The sequence below is a fragment of the Taudactylus pleione genome, unplaced genomic scaffold, assembly GCF_031769625.1.
Source record: "Taudactylus pleione unplaced genomic scaffold, aTauple2 ptg000043l, whole genome shotgun sequence".
NCBI classification, from domain to species: domain Eukaryota; kingdom Metazoa; phylum Chordata; class Amphibia; order Anura; family Myobatrachidae; genus Taudactylus; species Taudactylus pleione.
Genome location: NW_028284445.1, coordinates 17,614,254 through 17,640,436, shown reverse-complemented (window position 1 = coordinate 17,640,436; position 26,183 = coordinate 17,614,254). Strand labels below are relative to the sequence as shown.

Genomic DNA, 26,183 nt, shown 5'->3' with positions numbered 1-26,183 from the left:
GTAAGGCATCACAGTGGATAATCAATGCACGCCCCTGCAACGGCGTTCAGACGCAATGGCGCGCCTGCGTTTAGCCGACCACCCACCAGTCACCACCCACAAACGGTGGGTGCGATCAGATTCGTACTTCTGAAATTATCACGCGGAAAACGCTTGGACCCCTTCTGACAGCTTCTATGGCTAACTGTGTCATTATAGGGATTCATTTAAAAAAATGCTAAATGGCCAAGGCACAGTGCAAATGTCTCTTTGGAGATACCTTGATTCGAGCAAGAGTGACTACATTTTGCCCAAAGTGCCCAGGTTAATGGCGCAAGATGTTAGAGTCTGATTCAGAGATGGACGGATTTGCAGAGCTGCACACAAGCACACACCCTATAGCCCAGTGTTGGCTAACCTTGACACTCCAGCTGTTATGGAACTACATAACCCAGTATGCACTGCTACAGTTTTGCTATTAGGGCATGCTAAAACTGTGGCAGGGCACGCTGGGATATATAGTTCCACAACAGCTGGAGTGTCAAGGTTAGCCAACACTGCTATAGCCTAATAATCACAGGAGAAAACAGACCACCTAAAATCCTAATAACTTATTTCTTAAAGGGGAAGAAGTGAGCTTCCCCCCAACTTCGGGGTTTAAAGTGGTCTCAGGACCTGATTCAGACCCGGACGCTATTTGCGGCCGCTCACTCTCAAAAAGGGGCCGGATATTTAAATTGAGCGCTCGCTCTTTGCGGTGTGAGGACGCCTCTATGTCTGTGCGAGCGTCCGCTAAATGCGCTCGCTATTTTTTCAAGACGCCCCTTTGCCATTCGCAAATCACGTCATCTCTTGTTTTAATTATTCGGGAACATCGAACGGCATCTGAACTGCTCGCAGCGTTTGAGGTAGTAGTTACTTCCCGTAATCATTGCGAGCAGTTCAGGCTAAAAGACAACCAAGTGACGTGATCGATGACGCTCCTTTGCTAATTATGCACTCCCATTAAATGCCGTTTTGACAGTTGGGCATGCCTGCGTTCGCACAACCACTCCCCCGTTTCAAGCACCTTCCCCTGTTACCACCCCCAAACGACACATTCTGTCACTCAAAATAGCAGCCCCTCTGTTTTACGAGCGCACGATTTCCGACCGCAATGACTGGTTTGCACACGCGCATTGCGAACCATACGCATGCGCAGTTGTGCGACCATCGCTCAAAACGAGTGTGCGGACGCTTACGAGCGGGTCTGAATCAGGTCCTCAGGCTGACACGCATACTTGCCTACTTTTGAAAAAGCAACTCAGGGAGAGTGTGATAGTAACACCTATAAGCGCAGCGGTAAAGTGGGCGTGTACTGTTGCATCTGAGGGGCGTGTCATAATACTGATTTACATCCAAATGTAAATGAGCCCCAAAGCAGTTAGTAAGATCTACTTGTTGATGAAAACACACTGATACTTTTCAGAAAAATCATGTATCCATAGGGATCATTGTGCCTTATAACCAATGCAGGGACATGATACTAATGATCCCATTTGAATGTACTTACAGTATCTCTGGGCCTAATTCACTACGGATCGCACACGCAGGCATGCTGTGAAAATATGCCAATGACTGCAATGGCATAGCTAGTATAGAGACGCCCAAAGCCAGGATGAAAATGCCCACTACCACTTTCGCACATCCGTAATACTTTGCCATCCTGTGTAAACATCCGGACCATCGAGTAACATCGGCCCCTCACGCACAATTACAACAGGTCTGACCTTACTCAGAAATTGCTAATCTCACAGCACGCAGTGAGTACGCAAGTTGCGTATGTAGTCGCAGTGGCTAATTTATGCATGCCCTAGTAACAGCGTTTAAATGGACAGGCACGCCTAGAGTTCTCCGACCACCCCCAAACACTGACCTGACGTCTTTCACTCTGCGATGGCTTTGTATCTGCGTAGGCGATCGCTATGCTACCTCACGCACGCTGCACGCACCATCGACCGATCTGCGTATGCGGTTGAAATTGGGATCAATGATGAATCAGGCCCTGTTATTTGTTTTATATAAGTTACATACGTTTGTGCATACTATGAGCCTCATTTATCAACGAGTTTTATCATTCACAACGAGTGATAAAACTTGTTGCGTATGATAAATGGTGCTCCAGCCAATCAACTCCCATCTGTCATTTTTCAAATAGATGAGTTAGGAGCTGATTGGCTGGAGCACCATTATCATACGCAGCGAATTTTATCACTCGTTGTGAATGATAAAACTCGTTGAAAAATGAGGCCCTGTATCTCTAGCAGCACAGGTAATTTCAGCCTGCTCCTGGTTGCTGATCCAGCTCCACACCTGTGCAAAGCTTACCTCTGACTGCTCAGGTAATACATATCTGTTCCAGCTTGCCTGGTTCCATTCCTGATTATCTACAGCTACCATCTATTACGGTGTTCAGTCCGTATCTGGTCCTATCATCATCTGAGTGTTCCCAGATCCTGGACTACAGGGACAACCCAGTTTCAACTTGGTTAATACGCCTGCCAAGTCCTGACACCGAAGCGTCCTGGATTACAGTTACCAAGTAAGAAGAGTGCTATTTGTTTCATCAAGTAATAGCCCACTATCAGCCGTTTAATATACTGCTACACTCTTCTCTGCTACATACATCATCCTGTCACCACCACCGAAGACCCTGGTGGTCTAGTGGGTAAGATCTGGCTTCTTTCTGCCAAGACTCGGGTTTGAGTCCCGGTCAGGGAGGTATCTGCTCACATGCCAGGGGGACTCCTCAGGCCTGCCAGTTTTACCTACACACTTTCAACTACTCTTTCAGACTTTTTCCTGACACTGGTTCCACAAACAAACACAAGCGTGACAGCCTCCCGCTATACAATGCCGATCATAACGTGGTCCGGGGCTACGATGACCTGATTCAGTATGTATAGCATCATTGGGTAGTGGCTGGCTCCAGTAGACTTACCGACTTTTCTGGGCGGCCTGGAGCGCCACCTGATTTTCGGGAGCCACCTAGCCGTTCCGGGAGAGTAGGCAAGTATACACAAAACAACAGAATTTTCAACACATGGGATGAGATCTAAAGCACAGATCTCCCCCCATCTTGTGTCAAATAAATAAGTGATCCCCTGATTTAGTGGCAGGCCTTGTTAGGGTACCATATTCATTTAAATTGAGTTGGCAAAATATTGCAAACAAAAAACAAGAACCTGGTTTTGCCTTTAAAAATCTCTAGCTATTACATTTGGCCCATAGAGTCGTATCTTCTGTTCTGTATGTTCTGATGCAAAATAACAAATGTAAGCCAAACAAATGATTAAAAACATGGGTGAAAGTGTTTGTGGCATAAACCTGGCACATACAACAATGGTTCCAACTTGGACGCATTCTATGACAGTTGCAACTTCACATATGCCTGTAATTGTGTCTTTTTTAGTGCAAGCATTTTAATACTGATGACATGTCGACATGATTAGAATGTAAAAAAAAAAGTAGGTGCCGGTGGTGCAGCTCTGACTTACCTGCATTCCAGCTCCGGCGGTTTCTCCGAGTTCGGCTGTGTCAGCTGATGGAAGTTCTGGCAGAGTCATCTGATCAAGCAGTACTAGCGCTGAGTACCCTGATCCTAACCTCGTAGCCTAACCCTATACCCACAGTCCAACCCTCTTCCTGCAGCCTAAACTTAACCTTGCAGCCTAAACCCTATGTCGGCATTCTGCTGAATGTTAGCATTTCACATGTAAGTGTTCTCCCCTGAAAACTTTTCCAGCCGGGTGAGGCCTTCGCAATAATAAAATGTTGTAAACCCTGCTATAATGATTTAAACAGTGTCCCCAGACTGGCCCCTTATGCAGTGCCCCCAGACTGGCCCCTTATGCAGTGCCCCCAGACTTTCCCCATATACAGTGCCCCCAGACTTTCCCCTTATGCAGTGTCCCCAGACTTTCCCCATATGCAGTGCCCCCAGACTTTCCCCTTATGCAGTGTCCCCAGACTGGCCCCTTATGCAGTGCCCCCAGACTTTCCCCATATGCCGTGCCCCCAGACTTTCCCCATATGCAGCGCGCCCAGACTTTCCCCTTATGCAGTGCCCCCAGACTTGCCCCATATGCAGTGCCCCCAGACTTTCCCCTTATGCAGTGCCCCCAGACTGGTCCCAGTCACAGCCCAGAACTTACCGGGACATGATCGGCGGCGGCGCTCCCACTCCCTCACTGCGACTGGATCTAGCAGGCGCGCAGAGTAAGCTCTTCATGTCGCGGGTGACGTCATTATTAGATTTAGGCAGCAGGGAGGGAGGGTTAGGATCCCTACCGACTTGTGTCGGTATCTTCAGCCTGTCGGGATGCGGGCGTCAGGATTCTGATCGCCGGGATCCCGAGCACTGGCATCCCGTACCCAACGCATTGTGATCATGGTTTCTGTATTTCCTGCAAATCTAAACCTCTTTATTATGTTTATGATTTCTGTATTAATAAAATTATTATTATTATTATCCTCCACCTCCAGAGAAAAGTGTTGGTAATTCATTTGCTAGCAAGCTCCCGGGTTGGAGTGTCCAGGAGCACATTCTCTCTGTGCTGACTCTGTTACGCTGGTTGTAGTGCAGGTCCTTCCTGTGTGTTCTCTCTTCTCCTAAGTAGGTTAAACACTTCCTTAATAAAACATTATTAACATCCCAGACCTGGAAATTTTATTTTATTTCGAGAGAGGGCCAAATGTGATTGTGCTTATTACATTGAGCAATCTGTCAGTTGTTGTTATGCAGTTGTTGTAGGAAAAATGACCATTTCACAGATGCTTCTATTAAAAGTAGATTTACAAAGCAACATACATTGAAATACCTGCCTCATGTAATGACAGCATAAAAATAAAATAGGCTTCAAAGGAAAATAGGGACCATTCATTCTTTAGCTTCTATAAATGTTGCTCTTAGCATACGGACATAAATCATTCTGCACAGAGAGCCACTATTCTCTGATGGTTTGCTTAACGTGCACCTGTCACCTAGACTGTGGATTCAGCCAACTTTAACCCCTTCGCCACTGAGGCTCTTCTCACCCCCGTGCTCAGCAAATTTTGGCACATTCCAACATCACATTCCAACATCAATATCGGTCAATTATTTTTATGCAGTTAACATGAATTATAGCCAAGAAATACTTTGAGGTTTTTGCTTTTGTATTAATCCACCTTAGAGAAAGCAAGATTCCAGGTTTAAATAATAAAATCTGCACTTCTGTTTTAATGAAATGTGTAGAAATAATATGGTAGACCAACAGAGAATTTGAAACGCGGTTCTCAAGGCACCCCAACAGTTCAGGATTTAGAAATATCCATGATTGACCACAGATGGTTAAATCAAATTGACTGAGGTACTAATTAAGTCACCTGTGGTCAAGCATGGATAGCCTTAATACCTGGATTGTTAGGGTGCCTTAAGGACCAAAAACCATCGCGACCGATGTATCTTTGGTCAGGCTGTGGGAGCTATAACTTCCCGCAGCCTGACCGGGTGCTGGTCACTTAATAGGCCAGGAATCTGCATCCACTGACGCAGACCCTGGCCACCCCCTCCTGGAAAATGGGGGCGACCCCCCCCCGTTTCCATGAACATTGACCTGGCACACTCCCGCTCCGCCCTCCAAATACCACAGAATGTCAATCATGCTGTGGCTTGGAGGAGGGGTCTGCGAGGGAGATCGCAGTGCCCGTTCTGCAGAGGCGCAGACCCCTCAACATCGGAAATGTACTTTTATTACTGGATTAACGTACATCTCTGAGTCAGGCCTAATATGCTATACTGTAGGTGAACATGTTCACACTGGTATCATTTTTCAAAAGGAGTTCTCTACACTATAACATATTTTACTGGTGAAATAAAATAAAACAGTGTAATACGACAAATTACGTGTTTATATTGAATTTCTACAAAACCTCTTGTGTGCCCATTTCTGCACTGCTAGATGATAGCGCACCTGTTGCATTCTTTTCATCAAAAACCTCGTTTGAACTAAAACACAAAAGAATAATAGAATCCTACAGTCATCGCTGAGGCAGTTCAGGCAAATGATCTATGATTTATGAATGTGCTGCACAAAACAGCATTGTCCACAGATATCTAAACCTACCTTTGTTAAAAGAATGGAAAATAGCTTTGTACCTGAGCTAGCACTTGACAAGGCATGAAAGCCTAGCCCATTCCATAATGAAATATTTACATGCCCTAATTTTGCTTTACAGAACCGGGCTATTCTAGTACAGACATATAGGGCCTGACTGAGAGTTGTACGGTAATGCCTCCGCAGCAGCCTCCGTGAACGTGGTTGCTGTGCAAAAATAGGGATGCGGTCAATATCCCGACAGTCGGGATGCCGGCGCTTAGAATGCCGGTGCCAGAATCCCGACACCTGTCAGAATCCCTGGCACCAGCATCCCGAAGGTAAGTACCAGGTTAGGGATAGAGTTAGCATTAGGGGTTAGGCGCTATGGCGGGACAGGGTGTGGAGAGGTTAGGTTTAGTCATTGGGGGGGGGGGTTAGGTTCAGGCACCGGGGAGGGAGGATTAGGGAGAGGGGGTGGGTTAGGATACTTACAGACAAATGTCGGTATCCTAGCGCTGTCAGGATGCCGGCGTTGGGATTATGACCGGCGGGATCCCGTGCCGAACCCGAAAGAATATGCGAATGTTGCAGCTGCTGGGATTTGTATTGAGACGTCCACCTTTGCAAATCCAAGCATCTGCGTAGAAAAACGCAGCATCGGTTGCTGATCACTCAATTGCCACAGTTCTCAGTACACCAAAGCCATTTTCACTGCATACGTTATCGCAGACACAGGCTGTGACATGCCATGAAAGCCATCGCGACACACCTGCGTTTTTATGCTGCCACTCCCCATTACCTTACAAACACGCTCTCTGACTGTTAATCACACTGTTTGGCACTTGTGGGTCCACAGCTGGTGACTACTTACGTCTGACGTCTGAAATAAAAGCATTAACCACCTACCCTGGTTTATCAACTAAATAAACCTATTTCTGCTAATGCAGCACTCACCAAGCACCCAATTCTATCCTGCCAGCTCCAGTGTGACTAGTGTCACACGGCAACTGTCATTGTAAGAACCGACACAATACATATAATCTTTCCGCCATTTTATGTGTAAATGCCACCAAACGTTTTCACATTTTGGCTATTTTGAGTACAACACGAGAGCATACAGCTGGACATATATGGCATCTGTGCGCTCAGGCGAATTAATTTGAATTAAGACCTCACAATTCCGTCAGCAAGTCATGGCCAACCAATCCTATGTACAAGCGCCCAGTTACCGTACACACACCCAGCTGCAAGCTGCAGAGACGATTTCTGTGACTCCCATATAATACAGAGAGCATGTTATACCCCTTTTACACCAGAGCAAAAACCTGGGTTTTTTCTGGGTCTACCCGGGTCACAGCTCAGTGTAAAAGGGTCCCTGAAAAATAACCTGGGTCAAGTGACCCTGCAATCCAACCCAGGTAGCTACCAGGGTTGGACCCAGGTAATGGTGCAGTGTAAACGGTGCAACCCGGGTTATCTGACCTGGATCATGCCTAAAATGAGCGGATTGGGGGTTGTGGAGCATTCACCTCCCACTTTTTATGACCTCACAGGTTTAGCAGGGCAGACCTGAGTTCAGTGTGAACAGGGATGACCTGGGAGTAACCCAGATCAAAGGTGCAGTGTAAATGGGTCTGACCTGGGTCTGACCAGGGTTGGAACCATGTCCAAAAACCCAGGTCGGACCTGGCTTTTTGGTGGAAAAGAGGTATTAATGACCTTTACACAATACAGAGTAGTTTTGAGACTACCACACGATATTAACCCTTCATTCTTAAAAATCCCTCAAAAAAATAAAAAAAATCATTAACTCCTTCAGGATTATCGTAGCAGTCACATTCACCATAAGTGACCTCCCTCTGTCTAATAAAAAACCCCCTTCATGTAAATTAAGCCCTCCAAACAGCATTAACCCCTTCATTTTAACTCACCCTCATAATAAAACCCACGCACAAATGACTATTTTATACTTACAAATGTCCCCAACGATACCCATTACCCCGCCCAGTCCCCCCAGCTCCACTTACCTGTTGTGGTGTAGTGTATTCACTGTGACCCTGCAACCACCAGGGAAGAGACCGGACTCTCTGCAGCAATGTGTTACATGGCCACTGCACCGTACAGCTATGGGGTGAAGTAAATGGACCCACCCTTACCCTGTTCACGGTCGTGGCACCCGAGTCTCCCGCTCCACAGCACCCAACCTCTCCCCCACTCGCGGCTGCAGCAAATACGCCCCAAACCCCCCTTACGCGCTCACGGCCATTGCACCTGAGACCCCCTCCTGCACAGGAGTATACCCCTGGGCATGTGCACATGCCTGATAATGATTAGCGTTATAAACCCCCGAGCTACTGCTGGCTGGTGTCTGTGTGCAGGCAATGTCACCAGTAAAGTTGCAGCAGTATAGCAACAGAGCACAGCATCGGCGGCAGGCGGGCGCGGTCCCCCTAGGACCGCCTGGCACTAGCACCCGCCTGTATCGCCTTGTCTGTAATCTGGCTCTGTGCTCGGGGTCCGATTCTGAGTTGGGAATGAAGGTCCTGATTCAGAGATGTGCTCTAATGGCACCGTAGCTGTGTTCCCGTATGGGAGATATACTGTGACTCCCACCAGAATCTTAGCAAATCCCAGCATCTGCGTACAAAGATGAAGCATCGCTCACAGATAATTCGATGTTAGCAGTCCCGAGTAACTCTATGGTCGTGTAGAAAGGGCGTGAGTACTGAGACGCTGGAGCCATGTTTACTGCGTACAGGATCACAGATGCAGGGTCTGACACGCCCCCGAAACGGTCACGACACACCTGCGATTTTAGCTGACACTCCCCGTTACCACCCCCAAATGCTCCCTGACTATGAATCGCACTGCCCATAAATACTCTCTGCAAGAAACTACGGTAATGTATCTTGACCCATGTACAGTACGACTTATGCAGACGGACGATAATCGCTCATCTGCCAAAATATCGGCATAGTGTACATCTCTGAATGAGACCCAAAGCAAGGAAGAGCAAGAAACTGTGCACCTTGGTAAATCCATGCTGCACTGCAGGTGGGGCAGATATAAAATGCGCAGATAGTTGGATTTGGGGAGGGGGGTGTCCAAACTGTAAATCTAACCAAAAGTATAATAATTAAGCTGTCCAGCAATTCTGGGCTTTACGTAACAGCAGCCAGTATTAGTTACCATACAGATGTGCATGCAAAGAAAATGGATGTATGTGCACCCCTTGCATTGCACCATGCTTTGTCTGGGTGCACAGTTATTTGCTTTTTCTTGCTTTATTCCCAACTCAGAACCAGGGCCTCAGGGCCTAATTCAGACACGCTCGTGAGCGCTCGCAAGCGGGTCGATGTTGGCCCAGTGCGCATGTGCACGAGGGAGCCAGCTCCGATGTGCGCATGCGCGAGACCCGGAATAGCGACGGGCAAGCCGTCGCTATGGGTCTCGCTACAAAGGGGGCGTGCTGTCGATGGTTACAGCACGCCCCCTTTGGTGGGCGTTCCAGGGGCGTGGCTGCCCAGGCGGAGGCGTTCCCATGGGAACACCTACCTTCTGGGGCCGGCCCCACTGACATCACAAGTGATGTCAGTGGGAGTGCTCTTGGCTCTGTTAGAGGCGAAAGCACTCCAGGGCTTGCGGCAACGAGACCCTGCCACAAGGGTCTCGTCGCAAGCCTGATGGTCGCGATGGTCAAGACCATCGCGACCATCTTCCTGGCCGCTCGCTATAGCTGTGGGTGGTCACCCACAGCTATGCGAGCAGCCAGGAGGCCGCTCTAAAATCAGGAAGGACGGCCCTGATTCAGAGCGAGCGCTCTGTCAAAGCGTCCGGCTCTGAATCAGGGCCTCAGTCCCAATGTTCGGTTGTGTTTGCAAGTTTATTTTTTTTACTGTGAGTAGATTTAAACCCCACATTTAAATATTGTACAACCAATTCCAAATGACACCTATAGATTTTAAGCCTGCGAGCAGGGCCGTCTTACCTCCTTGTCTGTCCGTTATTACCTCAGTCTTCTTTTATTACTGTTTTGTTCCCAATTTTAAAGCACAAAGGAATATTCTGGTGCTAAATAAGTAAATATTAATAAAATAAATAATAACTAGTACTTGTTAATAAATAACAATATAAGATATTTAATCAGTAACGTTAATGCAAAGCTCATTATTACAAGCTAGTAATATGGACCTGGCATATGCCATGCCACCCCCATCCCCCTCCCCACTATACTTACCCCCTTTACTAGAGCAGCGGTCCTCCTCTCACCTCTTGATGGTCCGTCCAGTCTCCGTTGCTGCTGTGGTAATTGTGGGAGGGGCGCTGTCATTGTGCAGGAGGAAGGCGGGACAGATCACTGTTCATTATTATATAGATGACAGACGGGGATTCTTCACTACACAGACCCATGAGACATTGCATGATGCAGGTTCATTGCTTCATCTTCTCTGAGCTTTAAGGGGAGAAAGGGAGACAACCCAAAAACTACAACATACTTACAGGCAGCAATTTTTCTTTGAGGGGTGGGGGGGGGGGGGGTCCCATATAACAATCGCTGGAAGGAAGCATCCTTATGATTCTGAAAAAAACAACAACAAATGTGAAACCTTTTAAGATATTTGCAGCATAATACAATCAAATTTATGAATGTCATGCAAATACTACAGGCAGAAGGGGTGAAAGACAGTGACTACTTCTATAGCGGATGTTATGAAAGCATAATCACTGGCTGATTCTTCAGTGTAAAATAATGCACTTCATATTGCTAAAGTGAAACAACTGATGGCATTAAGACGAAAACAAGACAATAGATTAAGCACAAAAAATCTGCATAATCAATGTCAATGTGCATCGCTCCTGGGACCTGCCCCAGCTCTCCTGCTTCTGGCCCAAAAAAGGCACATGAGGTCTGCCAGCTCCTCTCCACTCCTGGTTCCGGACAGCTGAGCCCGCTGCTCAGACCTAGAGGTATATGTGCTAAGCCTTGGAGAGAGATAAAGTACCAACCAATCAGCTCCTGTCATTTTTCATACAGTCTATTGAATGAAGGTTAGGAGCTGATTGGTTGGTACTAATCTCTCTCCAAGGCTTGGTACATCTCCCCCAAAGTCCCTTCAACCTGCTGGATACCCTGGAACCACTTGGAATCCGGATTGACCACCTGTGTGCTACACTCGGATTCACTGGATCGATGGGGTATGCACCCTGGGCTTGATCCAGGCTCAGTTCTGCCACTGCAGATTCTGGCTTTAGCCTAACTTACATCTTCTGCATCCTGACCTGGCCACACTCCACCTGTAACCTACTGCACAGCGCTGTCTGCCTCCAGCTTCCTGGTGCCCACCTCTGGACTCCCCTCCACTGCCAGCCACCATGACTTTGATGCCCACCCTTGGATTTCCATGTACCCTAGCTTCCAGAGGCTCTTAGCCCACCTCCACCTGGACCCTGACTCCCTCATCTGGATCTGCTATAGCAACTGTGCTGCATTTCCCTGGACTCCCTTCCGATCTCCCCCTACCCCTATCTGTCTGAATCATATTGTGTCTTTGGCCCTGCAACATATGGACATTATATAATTATTTAATATTATTTATTCAATCACTAATTTCTTATAATTTTTTTTTATTTTACCAGCATTTTCTGTAGCTTTATATTTTGCATTGCTTTGCTGTGTATTGTAATGCTTCATTTGCACTATTTTGCCTGTTGTTTTACATTTTTCTTTCCCATCCCCTGGCATGCCACCCAGTTCCCACTCTACCTCCCAATACATTCAATTAACATCTAAGGTACGTACACACTAGACGATTTTTTAAACGATATTGCCGATAACGACACAACTTTACGACAATTTTGTTTAATCGTCTAGTGTGTACGCACTATATCGTTAACGATGCGCACTCCCGCAGGTCGTTAACAATATTACCCAGTTGTCTGTACATGCAGTACAATCTGGGGATAGCGTTATCTCTCACCGATGCCGGGACACCCTCTCCGGGTCACGCCGCTGCCAATATAGCTGAATACACACATCGTCTAGTGTATACGCACCTTTATGTTCTCCCATCTTCCTCACACTTACTACCCCCTTATTTGTTTCTAAACCCATTGCTGCTTCCCCGATGGTCCCCCCTTTTCTCATCACCCGCTCTCTCACTACATTTACTGCCTCCCTTACTACTAACCCTTCCCCTATCTCATCCCACTCCTTATTCCTCTATCTCCCCCTATTCCTGCCTCACCCTTCTCCTCACTCACATCTTCATCTCCCTCCTGGCTCCTTTTTTATTTTCTTGTCTTAAAAGATTAAAGAGTATATTCCGTTTGTATTATTTTGTTTTATTTTTATACCTTAAGGGACAAGAATCAATGTTATGTCATACTAAATTAGTATACTTATGGTGAAGTATAGCGTGGGGTATTAGATACCCCTCATGGTTCGTCATGTTGATTTTCTACCTGTTTCACGGAAGGTTAAAACATAAATAATACAAAACAGGGGGGGTCATTCAGATGTTCCCCCACTGGGCATGTGCACGTCGGAGCCGGCTCCGACGTGCACATGCGCGAGACCTGGCTAGCGACGGGCGCTCCGTTGCTAGGGGTCTCGCACCAAAGGGGGCGAGCTGTCGATGGTGAGTGACAGCTCGCCCCGTTTGGGAGGCGGGCAGGGGGCGTGGCCCTAACGAACGCTTGCCGTTTGGGGGTGGCCCCACTGACATCAGCAGTGATGTCAGTGGGGAGCTTCCTGCTCGATCAGAGTAGGAAGCTCCCTGGGGCTTGTGAGTGCCGAGACCCAACCTTAGGGTCTCGTCACAAGCCCCGATGGTCGCGATGGTCTTGATCATCGCGACCATCACCCTGAGTGGTGAGTGGTAACCCACAGCTTAGCGATCGACCAAGAGGCGGCACTACAAGATGCAAGCGGCCGCCCTCATTCAGAGCGACCGCTTGCATCTAACGACCGCCTCTGAATGAGGTCCAGGATCCTTTAGGGTCAGCGCTGTACCTGATGGTAGTATGAACTGAGCAATGTAGCCAGGGATCCAATACATAAACACTAATATTAATAAATATTTACGTGCAAATACATACATCATAAACACATATGTATACATTTCTATACAAATATATTTAATACATAGCCATACATACCTATGCAGTGACATATATCTATATAATACAATGTAATACACATGGGACACTGAGCAATGGAAGCACAGAGCCTGGGCCGGGCTGAGTAACAACGTAAAGGAACACAGGGACAGCAGAGCTATCACCCGGCCAGGACAGAGCCCCGACAGCCGGGTCAGGCCGGGTCACCCCCATGTGGCTCCTGTGCCGGGGAGGGGGCGGGACACGGCGGCGAGGGGCGGGATCGGCGTCTTTACGACAGTGTTTGCGGCAGCAGCGGCGGTGTCACCAGGCTGCCGTGCGTGAGAGAGAGACCGGCTGCTGCTGCTGCGGACCGTGCGGCCCCTCTCCCCGGGCACAGCACCACATGCCCCCGGCTCACGATGGACTATGACTTCAAGGTGAAGCTGACGGGGGAGCGGGAGCGGGTAGAGGACCTGTTCGAGTACGAGGGCTGCAAAGTTGGACGAGGCACCTACGGTCATGTGTTCAAAGCCAAGAGGAAAGATGGGTAAGTGTGAGGGCCCTGGGCAGGCCGGGGGCCCCACCGTGGTTGCCAGCTTGGCATGGGTCTCCAGGGCAGGACGTGTGATGCTGGGAGATCCCTGAATGGCCCTTTATGGCACACACCATAGGCAGATTGCACTGATCTCTTACTGTTTGATGGATGTGCTGTTATAGGGGTGGTATACGCAGAGCATTTTCTATTTTAGCTTCATAGAGGTTCTTTGCAACATGTTATATATGTCTCCTAGTTCCTATACATATTACACTGACCACACATTGCATGCTGTATATACACATTACTGTATATTTATCACCCCTGGTGTATGTCGTCTAGTTCCTGTACATATTGCACTGACCACAAACACTGTATACAATATATTTCACTCTTGGTGTATGTCACATAGTTCCTGTACATATTGCACTGACCACACACTATACAATATAGTTATCCCTCCTGGTATGTCACCTGGTTGCTGTACATATTGCACTGATCACACATTGCATGCTGTATATACACAATACTGTATATTTATCACTCCTGGTATGTCACCTAGTACCAGTACATTTTACACTGACCACACATTGTATACAATATATTTATTCATCCTGGTATATGTCACCTGGTTGCTGTACAGCAGATATTGCATTGGCCACATTTTGCACACTATATACACAACATATTATCCTTCCTGGTATATGTCACCTGGTTCCTGTACATGTTTTGCTGATCATACTGTGCAATTTACACAATATATTTATTCCTCCCTCATGGTATATGTCACCTAATTGCTGTACACATTACACTGGCCACACATTGCATACTGTATATACACAATATTTGTATCCCTCCCTCCTGCTATGTCACCTAATTGCTGTACAGCAGATATTACACTGGCACCTATTGTGTACTGTATATATGCAATATATTTATCTCTTCCTCTGGTGTATGTTGCCTAATTGCTGTACAGCAGATATTACACTGGCACCTATTGCGTACTGTATATATGCAATATATTTATCTCTCCCTCTGGTGTATGTTGCCTAAATGCTGTACAGCAGATATTACACTGGTCACACATTGCATCCATACTGTATATACACAATATACTTAACCCTCCCTCCTGGTGTATGTTGCCTAAACGCGGTACAGCAGATATTACACTGGTCACACATTGCATCCATACTGTATCAGTATACTTAAACCCCCCCCCCCCTTCCTGGTGTATGTCGCCTAAATACTGTACAGCAGATATTACACTGATTGCACATTGCACACTGTATATACACAATATATTTATCCCTCCTGGTATGTACTTATTACATTGACCACACATTGCACACTGTATATACACAATATATTTATCCCTCCTGGTATGTCACCTAGTTTCTGTAAATATTACACAGACCACATGTTGCATACTGTAAGTACACAATTTATTTATCCTGGTATGTCACACAGTTCTGTACATTACACTAACCATGGATTGCATACTGTATATACACTACATTCATCTCTTTGTATGTGTCGGGATGCGGTCATTATCCCGCCTGCGGGATTCCAGCAGTCAGAATGCCAGCGCCGGCATCCTGACCTTCGGAATCCCAAAGGAGGGGGGGGGGGGGGAGGTTGCATTAGGTACTAGGGGGAGGTTAGGTTTCGGGTGTGGGGAGGTTAAGTTCAGGCATCGGGGAGGGTTAGGATACTGCCCGACAGGTGTCTGTATCCTAACCCTGTCGGGATGCCGGCGTTGGGATTCTGACCGTCAGGATCCCGAGCACCGACATCCCGTACCCAACCCGTATATGTTGCATATTTGCTTTACACTGACCGCACGCACATTGCTTGCACACTATATTTATCTCTCATTGTATGTGTTGGATAGTTGCTTTCCACTGACCGCACAATGAATACACACTATATTCAGCCCTCATTGTATGTGTCGCATAGTTTCTGTACATATTACACTGACCACACATTACATATATAGCTCTCATTGTATGTGTTGAATAGTTGCTTTAGACTGACCGCACATTGCATACACACTATATTAAGCTCTCATTGTATGTGTTGGATAGTTGCTTTCCACTGACCGCACATTGCATACACACTATATTTAGCCCTCATTGTATGTGTCGCATAGTTTCTGTACATATTACACTGACCACACATTACATATATAGCTCTCATTGTGTTGTATAGTTGCTTTAGACTGACCACACATTGCATACACAGTATATTTATATCTTTATTGTATGTGTTGAATAGTTTCTGTACATATTGCATATCTTATACACACCCCATATTTAGCTCTCATTGTGTTGCGTAGTTGCTTTAGACTGACCACACATAGCTAACAATATACATACTATATTTAGCTATCTTGGTATATGTCACACAATTGTATATCTATACTGTGCTGGGCTCATTTTGGTCCATTGTGCAGAGAGAATGAATAGGTTATTGTACATAAATTACATTTAAACACTCAGGGCTCAGCCAATTGCACATTGTATACAAAGTGGAATGATGTCACAGCATGTTAAAATATACAGAGATTAATGTACATACCTGAATATGATAACCTGATTGACATCTATTTATGTAATGTTGCATTGTGGCAGTATCTGTTAGTACACATGTTGTTGCATTTGTTCTTTGTTGGTAATTGTTTTTTAAATTGCCAGATTATGTATTCACTTCTTAGCCTCCACTGACATAACACTATCTGTGAATGCCTAACCCGGGAGCTGTAACTGTAGAGGGGATCATGGCTGGGTTGCACTTTCTTTTATCACTTTGTCTTTTCTGCATTTGGGGTTTATCCAATGAAAGGGTAAACAAATGTGTCTGCAATGTGTTGTGGCTTTTGTTTCACCATGTTCAGTGTTCTCCCCAGAAATTTTTTCCAGCCGGGTGGTATCAAGAAGTAGCCGGGTGGGGCCTTCGCAATAATGAAATGTTGTAAATCCTGCTATAATGATTTAAGCCCCGTATGCAGTGCCCCCAGACTGGCCCCGTATGCAGTGCCCCCAGACTGGCCCCGTATGCAGTGCCCCCAGACTGGCCCCGTATGCAGTGCCCCCAGACTGGCCCCGTATGCAGTGCCCCCAGACTGGCCCCAGCCCAGAAATTACCTGAACATGATCGGCGGCGGCGCTCCCACTCCCGCTGCGGCGGGAGTAAGTGCCGGGCGGTGGGCTGTTTCTGCTGGGCGATGCGCCCACAGAAATCAGCCTGGGGAGAACACTGATGTTCCTGAAATATTCTGTAATTGGTTTTCTCTCTCTTTATGTGTGTATGCTCACTATGGGGGAAATTCAATTCAGTGCAATGCTGAATAGCCCCGGGAGGGCTCCGAGAGATATTCAATTCAGCGCAGTTTGGTCCAACGAAAACATTTCTTCTCACACCCTCCTGAGTGTTTGCCAGCTTAGCGTGGCGCTAACAGCTTCGTGGCTGGCACTGTAGTCGGAGAATACCGTGTTAAGTCGCGAGAACCTACATTCTCCGACTTAACAGCTTCCCTACACAGTAAAGAGCGCAGCGCATTGAATAGCATCGGGAGCTCCCTCCTGGGGCTTTACAGCATCGCACTGAATTGAATTCCCGGTTATGTTTCTCCGGCTGGGAAATCTTCTTGTGTGTTCCGTTATTGCAAACAAAAGGTGTTTGGAATAGATGGCATGTGTTGTAATGGCATACGTGATATGTAGGACTGCAGGGTAAAAAGATCATTTCCATCACGTTTCTCGCTGTTGCATATGAGGCAATATCATTGTTTGCTCCTATCAAATACCCGTCAGAAATGATGGCAAAAATAGAAGAGCAGCGCATGTTTGCAGTATACTTGAAAACTGGGAAAATGTGTATTTTGTGTGTAGTTTGTCAAAAGTAAAAAATAAACGAGTAAAAATACGTAAGCACATAGATAAAAGATTGCATTGAACTTGAGTAATGTGCCTTTTAAATTGCGTTATTTTCTAACAAACAAAAAAAAAAAAATCTATTAGGCCATTAGTCCAAATTTGGAAAAAAATATTCCTCCACTGGAGTCTCAGAAAAGTACCCCCTCTCTCTGGACGAATAAGGATGAATACTGATAACATAGCAGTTGCCAGCACATGTACATATTCATACTGCAATGTCCCAAATAGTAAAAGTGTTGTATAGTATGAACGGTATATGTTTATGATGCCGGCGGTCGCTATGCCAACCGCCGGCATCTCCACTACAGAATCCCGGCGAGGGTTAATTAACCTACGCCGGGATACCGACGCTCGGCATCCCGATTGAAGGGATGCCGTGCGCGGACAGCCGCGGGGGGGAGGGTTAGGTTTAGGGTTCCGGGTGGGGACTTAGGGTTAGGCACCTCCTCGGAGGTTAGGTTTAGGCTAGGGGGAGGGAGGGTTAGGGTTAGGCAACCCCCCCCTGGGGGACTTAGGTTTAGATGGCGGGGAAAGGGGGGATTAGGGTTAGGCACAGGGGGAGAAGTTAGGGTTAGGCACCCTAAAGGAGGGTTAGGGTTAGGGGGTAGATTAGGTTAGGAAATACTTACCTTTCGGACGATTTGGATTTCCTTCCACGTCGGGCTGGCGCCGGCGGTGTAACATGCGGATTCCGTATGAACTCTTATGCTGTTTGCCTAGTCTCTTTAGCTATAAGTTGCAGTCCTGTAAAGACCATTGTGTAAACGCAATAAAACCTGACGCGATTAGTTGAGTAAAAGCAACTGCAACAGAGGTATTGCCATATTATATTATACATCTATATAGTCCCTATTAATTACTTTGTCCAACACCAGTGTGTCTTTTTAAAGAAGTTCCACACTTCAAAACTTTTTTCTGCATGTAGCCATGTGGTTCTGTGATGCATGGGGGTAGCAATCACTATTACACTGCTTTACAGTGTCCAACAGGACACATGATCAATATATTAATCTAAGTTGAGAGCTGCCTAAGTGTAGGCTAGCCCTTGATGTAATTGATGGCATGGAACTGATTAATCATTTCAACATTTGCCAAGAGAAGAGGTGGCTAAGGGCTGAGCCTTCGGGGAGAAAGTGAGGAAACTGATCTTCTGCTCACGGGACATCAAGGAAGCATGTTTGCCATTGATGTTTGCCACAACTTTTTCCGGCATCACCACCCCTCAGTCATTGCTGGCATTTTCTCATGTAACCCTGTTTGTGACAATTAAAACTCCTGAGGGTAATTGTAGCCAGTTTGGGAATAGGCGGCTCTACCACAAATCCAGTCACATGATCCACCTCTGGAAAGCTCCTATGTGTCTTAGGGATAAATTAAATTATTTTTAGCATGGTTGCAGTGATTGTGCTGAGTGAAAACAAAATTGTAGGTCACAGGGACCCCTCATTTTGAAATTCTGGGTCCCATCACATTATGGGGGTGGGGGCAGGTAGCAGTTGGGGTAGAAGGGGTTAAGGGCAAGCAGCAGTTGGGGTAGAGCTCGGGGTAAAGGCAGGGAGAAGTTGTGCATTGACACTCCGGGGGGAAAAAATGAGGGTCCCACAACACAATGGAGAACACTTGGTATAAGGTGCCTCAGTTCACCCTGGTACCCCCATGTATCACATAGTACGGCATCACCACACATTGGCACCACCCTGGCACTGCACAGCAAAGGAGTGCCCCACCACACTCTGGCAGCCCCAGGTAAGACTCTAAACCCATAAGCATCGGGTATGGGTTAACACAGGATCTGGCCCCATAGAGTGGCTACTCACAGTCCAGGTGCCTCTTCTGGGGGCCCATGATCTCGTGGTTGGTGGCCTTGCAGACTATCTTGATGCCGTCCATGATTCTCTGGCTTGACATGGCGGCTTCGGGCTGGGGTCTGACACACAGAGGATCAGGCCCAGGAGGAGAAGGGTGGATCCGCCATCATCTAACTGCACACCTGAGCATGGAGGCCTGGTTCACAGAGTCACACCGTCAGCTAGTGCCTATACGGTGTAGGGTATCATTGAACGGCAGTTGCTGGAGGAAAATGGCAGCTCCACCTCAGAGATCCATGTGGGGAGAATGCCCGGCTGCGTCACATGACCGGGAGGCTAAGGTCTCAGGTGGCTATTGGATGAGGAGATGCTGCTGCCTGTGGTCATTGGTTGGGAGACGCTGAGGATGTTACTGGGCCGGCTGCTGCGACGCACACTGTGTGTCCTGCAGGACCCGCTCATTTTATAAAAATTAGACCCTTTACTGCCTGTAGCGCATGAAGACTGCTATAGCGCTTATTTTGTGATCACTGGGCTGTAACTAATGGGCACCCGATGGAGCAATTAAAATTGTTGCTTTGATCAAGCACGAGTGCCACGGGTACCCATTATTTCTGCTCAAGTCTTCTTGAGTTCCTGAGCAGAAATCGGCGAAAAAGTCTGACTTTTGGGTGCCCAAACAGCATTTTCCTTGTATAGATGGATTTAGCCGCTATATGAAGCTAAACCTGGTGCATTTGGTTGCGACAAGCATAAGTGATTGGCGCCATTTGGCATACCCGGCTGATGAGTTCACATTACTTATGGGCGTCCAAAAACAAATTAATCGCCCCCTTAGTGTCCAGGGGGTAGTAAAGTTGTCACAGAGACGATGTGAATTTATTTAATTAAAGCTTCTGAGTCGCTCGTAATGATGTAACACACATTGGGCCGAATTCAATTCAATGAGATGATGGCTGCGGGAGGGATCTCCCGCAGCTATTCAGTACACCGCGATGTTTGGGCGGCTAAAGGATTTCTTCTCGCTCCCTGAGCTGTAGGAATATCTCAAGGATGATCAGTGGAAACAGGATGCACCTGAGCTCAATTTTGAGCTTCATGGCAGAGGCTGGGAATACTTATGTACATGTGATTTCTTAGTTTTTTTTTATTAAATTAACAAAAATCTCAAACTTTTTACACGTTGTCATTATGTGGTATTGTGTGTAGAATTTTGAGGACAAAAATGAATTTATTTCATTTTGGAATAAGGCTGTAACATAAGTGTGGAAAAAGCGGTGTGCTGTGAATACTTCCTGGATGCACTGTATATAGTGCTCTATATCCTACCAAGCCTCGCCTTTGAGTACTTGATACAGGGTCTATGGCAACTTAATTATACAGTATATGCATTGTATGTGACTGTTAGCTAGCTGATGTGTTGATACTGCCTTTTATTTTCTGACACTCAGTTATAACTATCACTGTTTGGTTTTTTTTCTCCTCATTCCTCTGTTACAGGTGAGTGGGGTTTTTCCATGGTACTTCACATTTACTTGTTGTTTGAGAAGGCTGTCACATCACATTGCATTGTTACCTTTTATAATTGATATGTCAAAAGGTAAAGGGAAACAGGAGGTGGAGGCCCCTGTGCTGGTTTCATGTAAATCCTGTTTGGCGACCTTGTCCCCTCAGGACTTTCTAAAGGATGGTTTGTGTGCTGTCTGTTTATAAAGAGCCACCTCACAGTCCAGTATATCAGCCCCTGTACAGGGGCCATCTTGGGTGTCCTCCTTATCTCAGGTGATGACGCAGCTAGTGAATCGTTTGGCTACTCCCACACTGCCTCCTTTAATGGGGTACCCACAGCATGCTATGTTTGCCCCTTCTATACATCCTTCCTGGATGGATGTTTATGCACTCTCAAGTCAGAGTATGGCTCAGTTGACTGTTGCGCACAGACCGGTAGTCACTAAGGCGCCTAAGCGGAGGTTAGCTTTTTATCAGTCTGCTCAGCTTATAGATTCAGACACATCATCAGAGGAATCGGATGATCCGCAGGGTTCTTTTTCATGGTCTAGCTCGGGAGAGGAGGACCATACTTCTACAGTGAATGTTTCGTTTTTTGGTGAGAGGGCAGTTAGATCAATCCTAAATATACAGGATGATGAGCCAGCTCCTAGAAAGAAGGCTCCAGTGTTTAAATACCAGAAGGTGATAAAAGCTGAGTTTCCTAAATCAGAGCAGCTCACTGAACTTCTGGAAGAGGCATGGAGTAACCTGGATGAACGGTTCCATGTTACGAAAAGATTAGTATCTTTGTATCCTTACCCAGCTACTGAATGTACTAAGTGGGAAATCCCTCCTATTGTGGATGTTTGTGACACATCTTAGTCAGGAATGCTACGTTGCCTATTCAATCAGCATTTTCTCTTAAAGATCCTACAGATAAGAAAATTGAAATGTTTCTTAAAGCGGTATTTTCATCATCTGGAGCTGTTACTCGACCAGTTATGGATGGGGCTTGGGTAGCAAAGGCTGTTGAAGAATGGACAGGGGCATTGGAAGATGCTCTACCAAATGCTACCAGAGAACAGCTGACATATATCTCCCACATACGGGAAGCGGCCTCCTATTTGGAAGAAGCTGCAATAGATGCTGGGCTCCTGGCTTCTAAAGAATCGTCAGCTTCGGTTGTTGCTCGTAGGGAAGAAGGCTCTGGAATCCTTACCTTTTTTTTGGGAATATACTTTTTGGAGCAGAGTTAGTTCTGATAACGGCTACTCTGGCAGCTTCAGAATCTGCAGGTCTGCCATCAACAGCAACGTTGAAGTCTAGGCAGCCTCCAGGAGGCTCTTTACTCCCTGCTGCGGGCCAGGGTGATAATCCCGGTTCCTGTGGGTCAACAAGGAAGGGGTGGTTATTCCAATCTATTTTTGGTTAAGAAACAGAGTGAGTCTCATCGCCCTATTAATCTGAAAACCCTCAACAAGTTCATCCGTGTACCCAAGTTCTGTATGGCGACTCTTCGGTCAATTATTTTGACAATGGCACCTGGGGACTTTATGGCTTTTCTGGACATTCAGGATATGTATCTGCATGTTCCTCTTTTACGCCATCCCACCAGCAATTTTTAAGTTTTGCTGTCCTGCAACAACATTACCAATTTCGGGCACTGCCCTTTGGTCTATCAATGGCCCCTCGGGTCTTCACCAAATAACGGCGGTTATGATGGCCTACCTCAGGCATCAGGGAATCTGAATACTACCATATCTGGACGACATTCTGATATTGGCACAGTCTCCAGCTGTTCTACAACACAATCTCCAACTGACCTTGGCCTGTCTACAGACGCATGGCTGGATCATCAATTGGAAGAAATCCACTTTCTCCAACACAGCAGATGGTTCATCTGGGGACATCTGGATTCTCAGGCACAAAGGGTGTTTCTGCCAGAGGACAAGATTGTGGCCTTATCATTGCGAATTCACAAAATGCTACGTAATCGAAGGATATCAATTTTATCAGCGATGCAGGTCCTGGGGACAATGGTATCCACCTTCGACATGGTGGAATATGCTCTGTTCCACTCCAGGCCTCTGCAAAAATGATCTCCCTGTGGAATGGGCAGTATCCTCTAATAAAGTCCCAGAGGATCCTTCTCACTCCAGAGGTTAGTCTCTCTCTTGTGGTGGCTACAAAAGGATTATCTAGACAAAGGGCTCCCATTCTGGATTCCAAATTGGGTGCTTCTCACCATGGACGCCAGTCTTCATGGATGGGGGGCAGTGACAAGTCATCACACCTTTTCAGGGAAGATGGACAAATCAGGAAAGTCATCTGCCCATAAACATTTTGGATATTCGAGCAGTATACAAAGCATTCATCATGGGACAGGACTTGCTCCAGGACAGGCCGGTCCAGGTCCAGTACGACAACGCGACCACAGTAGCCTATCTCAATCAACAAGGAGGCACACGAAGTCACGCAGTCATGAGGGAAATGACATACATTCTGATCCCGGGCAGAGCGTCATCTTCCGGCTATCTCGGCAATATTCATGCCGGGAGTCTTCAACTGGGATGCAAACTTCCTAAGTCATCAGGACATATACACCGTAGAGTGGGCTCTCCACCCAGGGGGAACTGTAATACTAGTGGCTCCTGCGTGGCCCTGACATCATTGGCTCACTAACATACGGAATTATCCATAGACATTGTTTCCTCTTCCTCTATGGCCAGCTCTGTTAACGCAGGGTCCCTGCCTTCATCTGGACTTACCCCGTCTGTCTTTGATGGCATGGCTCTTGAGTCTTCTATCTTAAGAGCCAATGGTTTCTCCAGCTCTGTGATTCAAACGATGCTTAGGGCACGAAAACCTTCCTTTGCTCGCATCTATTACATAGTTGGGCAGTCTTTTGGTAAATGGTGTTCCCACAGAAAGTATGACCCTAAGGTTTTTAGGGTTTCCCGGGTACTTGCTTTTCTCCAGGCTGGGTTAGACCCTGGTCTCCGCCTGGCCACCCTGAGAGTGCAGGTTTCTGCACTGTATGTCTGGTTCCAGAGAAAAATTGCTTCTTTGCCGGAAGTTAGAATCTTCTTTCAGGGGGTTCTCTGAGTCCACTCACCCTTTGTCCCACCGATTGCACCGTGGGATTTGTCTTTTGGTTCTCAAGGGGCTACAAGTCCCTCCATTTGAACCTCTGGACTCTGTTGATTTGAAATGGTTGACAGCGTAGATATATATATAATTTTCCTCCTCGCTGTCTCTTCAGCATGCAGTGTTTCTGATTCGGCAGTGCTTTCTTGTCGCTACCCATTTTTGATTTTTCACCAAGATAGAGCTGTTCTCTGTACAAGGTGGGATTTCCTTCCTTAGGTAGTGTCCTGTTTTCATGTGCATGAAGAGATTGTGGTTCCAGCTTTTCAGTCTTCAGACCTTTCTGTATGTGAAGCCTCCCTGGATGCGGTTAGTGTTCTCCGTGTGTATGTATGTATGTATGTGTGTATATATATATATATATATATATATATATATATATATATATATATATATGTATGTATATATATATATGTGTATATATATGTATGTATATATATGTATGTATGTGTGTGGAGCATACAAGCTGTTAGAAAATCAGATGCTCTTTTTGTGCTATATGGATTTCACAAACGAGGATGGCCAGCTAACAAACAGATTCTGGCTCAATGGTTACGCATAACTATCTCTCAGGTGTACACACAGGCTGATCTCCTTGTTCCAAACATGGCGACAGCACATTCTGCCCGGTCTGTGGGGCCATCGTGGGCGTTTAGTCAAGGTGCCTCTGTTGAACAATTGTGCAAGGCAGCCCTGTGCACACTTTTCTTAGGTTTTACGCCTTTGATACTTTTGCCACTCAGGATGCTTCCTTTTGGGTGACAAGTTTTCTTTTCTGCTCAAGAGTGTCCCCCACCCTTACGGGAACTTCTTTAGGACATCCCCATGGTATCCCTGTGGATCCCTATGGACCCTGAAGAAGGAAATAAGTTATGGTAGACTTACCATTGATAACGTTTTATTTTTCTTCGAGGTCCACAGGGCACCCACTCTGACTCACCTGGCTGCATTGGGTAATTTTTCTTTCGGTCACGGATTCCCTAATTTCTGAGAGTTTCTGGTGTACGATTGTTCGTCCTTCTCCTCTTTCCTTCTCCTGCCTGGGCTTGTTTACAGAACTGAATGCCTGGGGGCGGGGTATACATCGGGTAAAATAAGTATTGAACACACCAACATTTTTCTCAGTATATATTTTTGTAATGGGACTACTGTAATGAAATTTTCACCAAATGTCAGCAACAACCATGCAATCCAAACATGCAAAGAAATCAAACCATAGATGTCCATAAATTAAGTTATGTGTAATAATGTGAAATAACACAGGGAAAAAGTTTTGAACACGCTTACTGAAATTTATTTAATACTTCGTACAAAAGCCTTTGCTGGTAATAACAGCTTCAAGACGCCTCCTGTATGGAGAAACTAGTCGCATGCATTGCTCAGGTGTGATTTTGGCCCATTCTTCCACACAAGCAGTCTTCAAAGATTCCATGGGCCTCTTCTATGAACTCTGGCCCGGACGCTCTGACAGAGCGCTAATGCGAGCGGCCAGGATGATGGTCGCGATGGTCTTGACCATCGGGCTTGCGACGAGACCCTTATGGTAGGGTCTCGTGGCCGCAAGCCCTAGAGAGCTTTCGGCTCAAACAGAGCCGAAAGCTCTCCTACTGACATCACTTGTGATGTCAGTGGGGCCGCCCCCAAACGGTAGGCGTTCTCATGGGAACGCCTCCGTCTGGGCAGCCACCCCCCCAACCCGCCCACCAAAGGGGGTGTGCTGTCACTCAACATCGATAGCACGCCCCCTTTGGTGCGAGACCGGGGGTGACTGATTGCCCTCGCTATCCGGGTCTCGCACATGCGCACAACTGAGCCGGCTCCGTCGTGTGCATGCGCTCTGGGCCGCCATCGACCTGGTTGCGAGCGCTCAGCGCTTGCGACCGGGTCTGAATCGGGCCCACTGATCTTTAGTTCTTTCCATAGATTTTCAGTTGGATTCAAGTCAGGTGATTGGCTGGCTGGACCATTGTAGCGGCTTTATTTTCTTTCTCTGAAACCAATTGAGTGTGTCCTTAGCTGTGTGTTTGGGATCATTGTCTTCCTGAAATGTTCACCCTCGTTTTATCTT

General features: G+C 46.6%; 1 protein-coding gene across 1 annotated transcript in view; it reads left to right on the top strand.

The window, feature by feature from the left end:
- The first annotated feature begins 13,511 nt into the window (after positions 1–13,511).
- The window catches only part of CDK8 (cyclin dependent kinase 8), a 102,912-nt gene continuing 90,240 nt past the window's right edge, over positions 13,512–26,183 (top strand). The window contains exon 1 of the mRNA XM_088460282.1: positions 13,512–13,746. Within this exon, the coding sequence (XP_088316408.1) occupies positions 13,619–13,746 (128 nt within the window). The 5' untranslated portion in view covers positions 13,512–13,618. The remainder of the gene's footprint in view (positions 13,747–26,183) is intronic.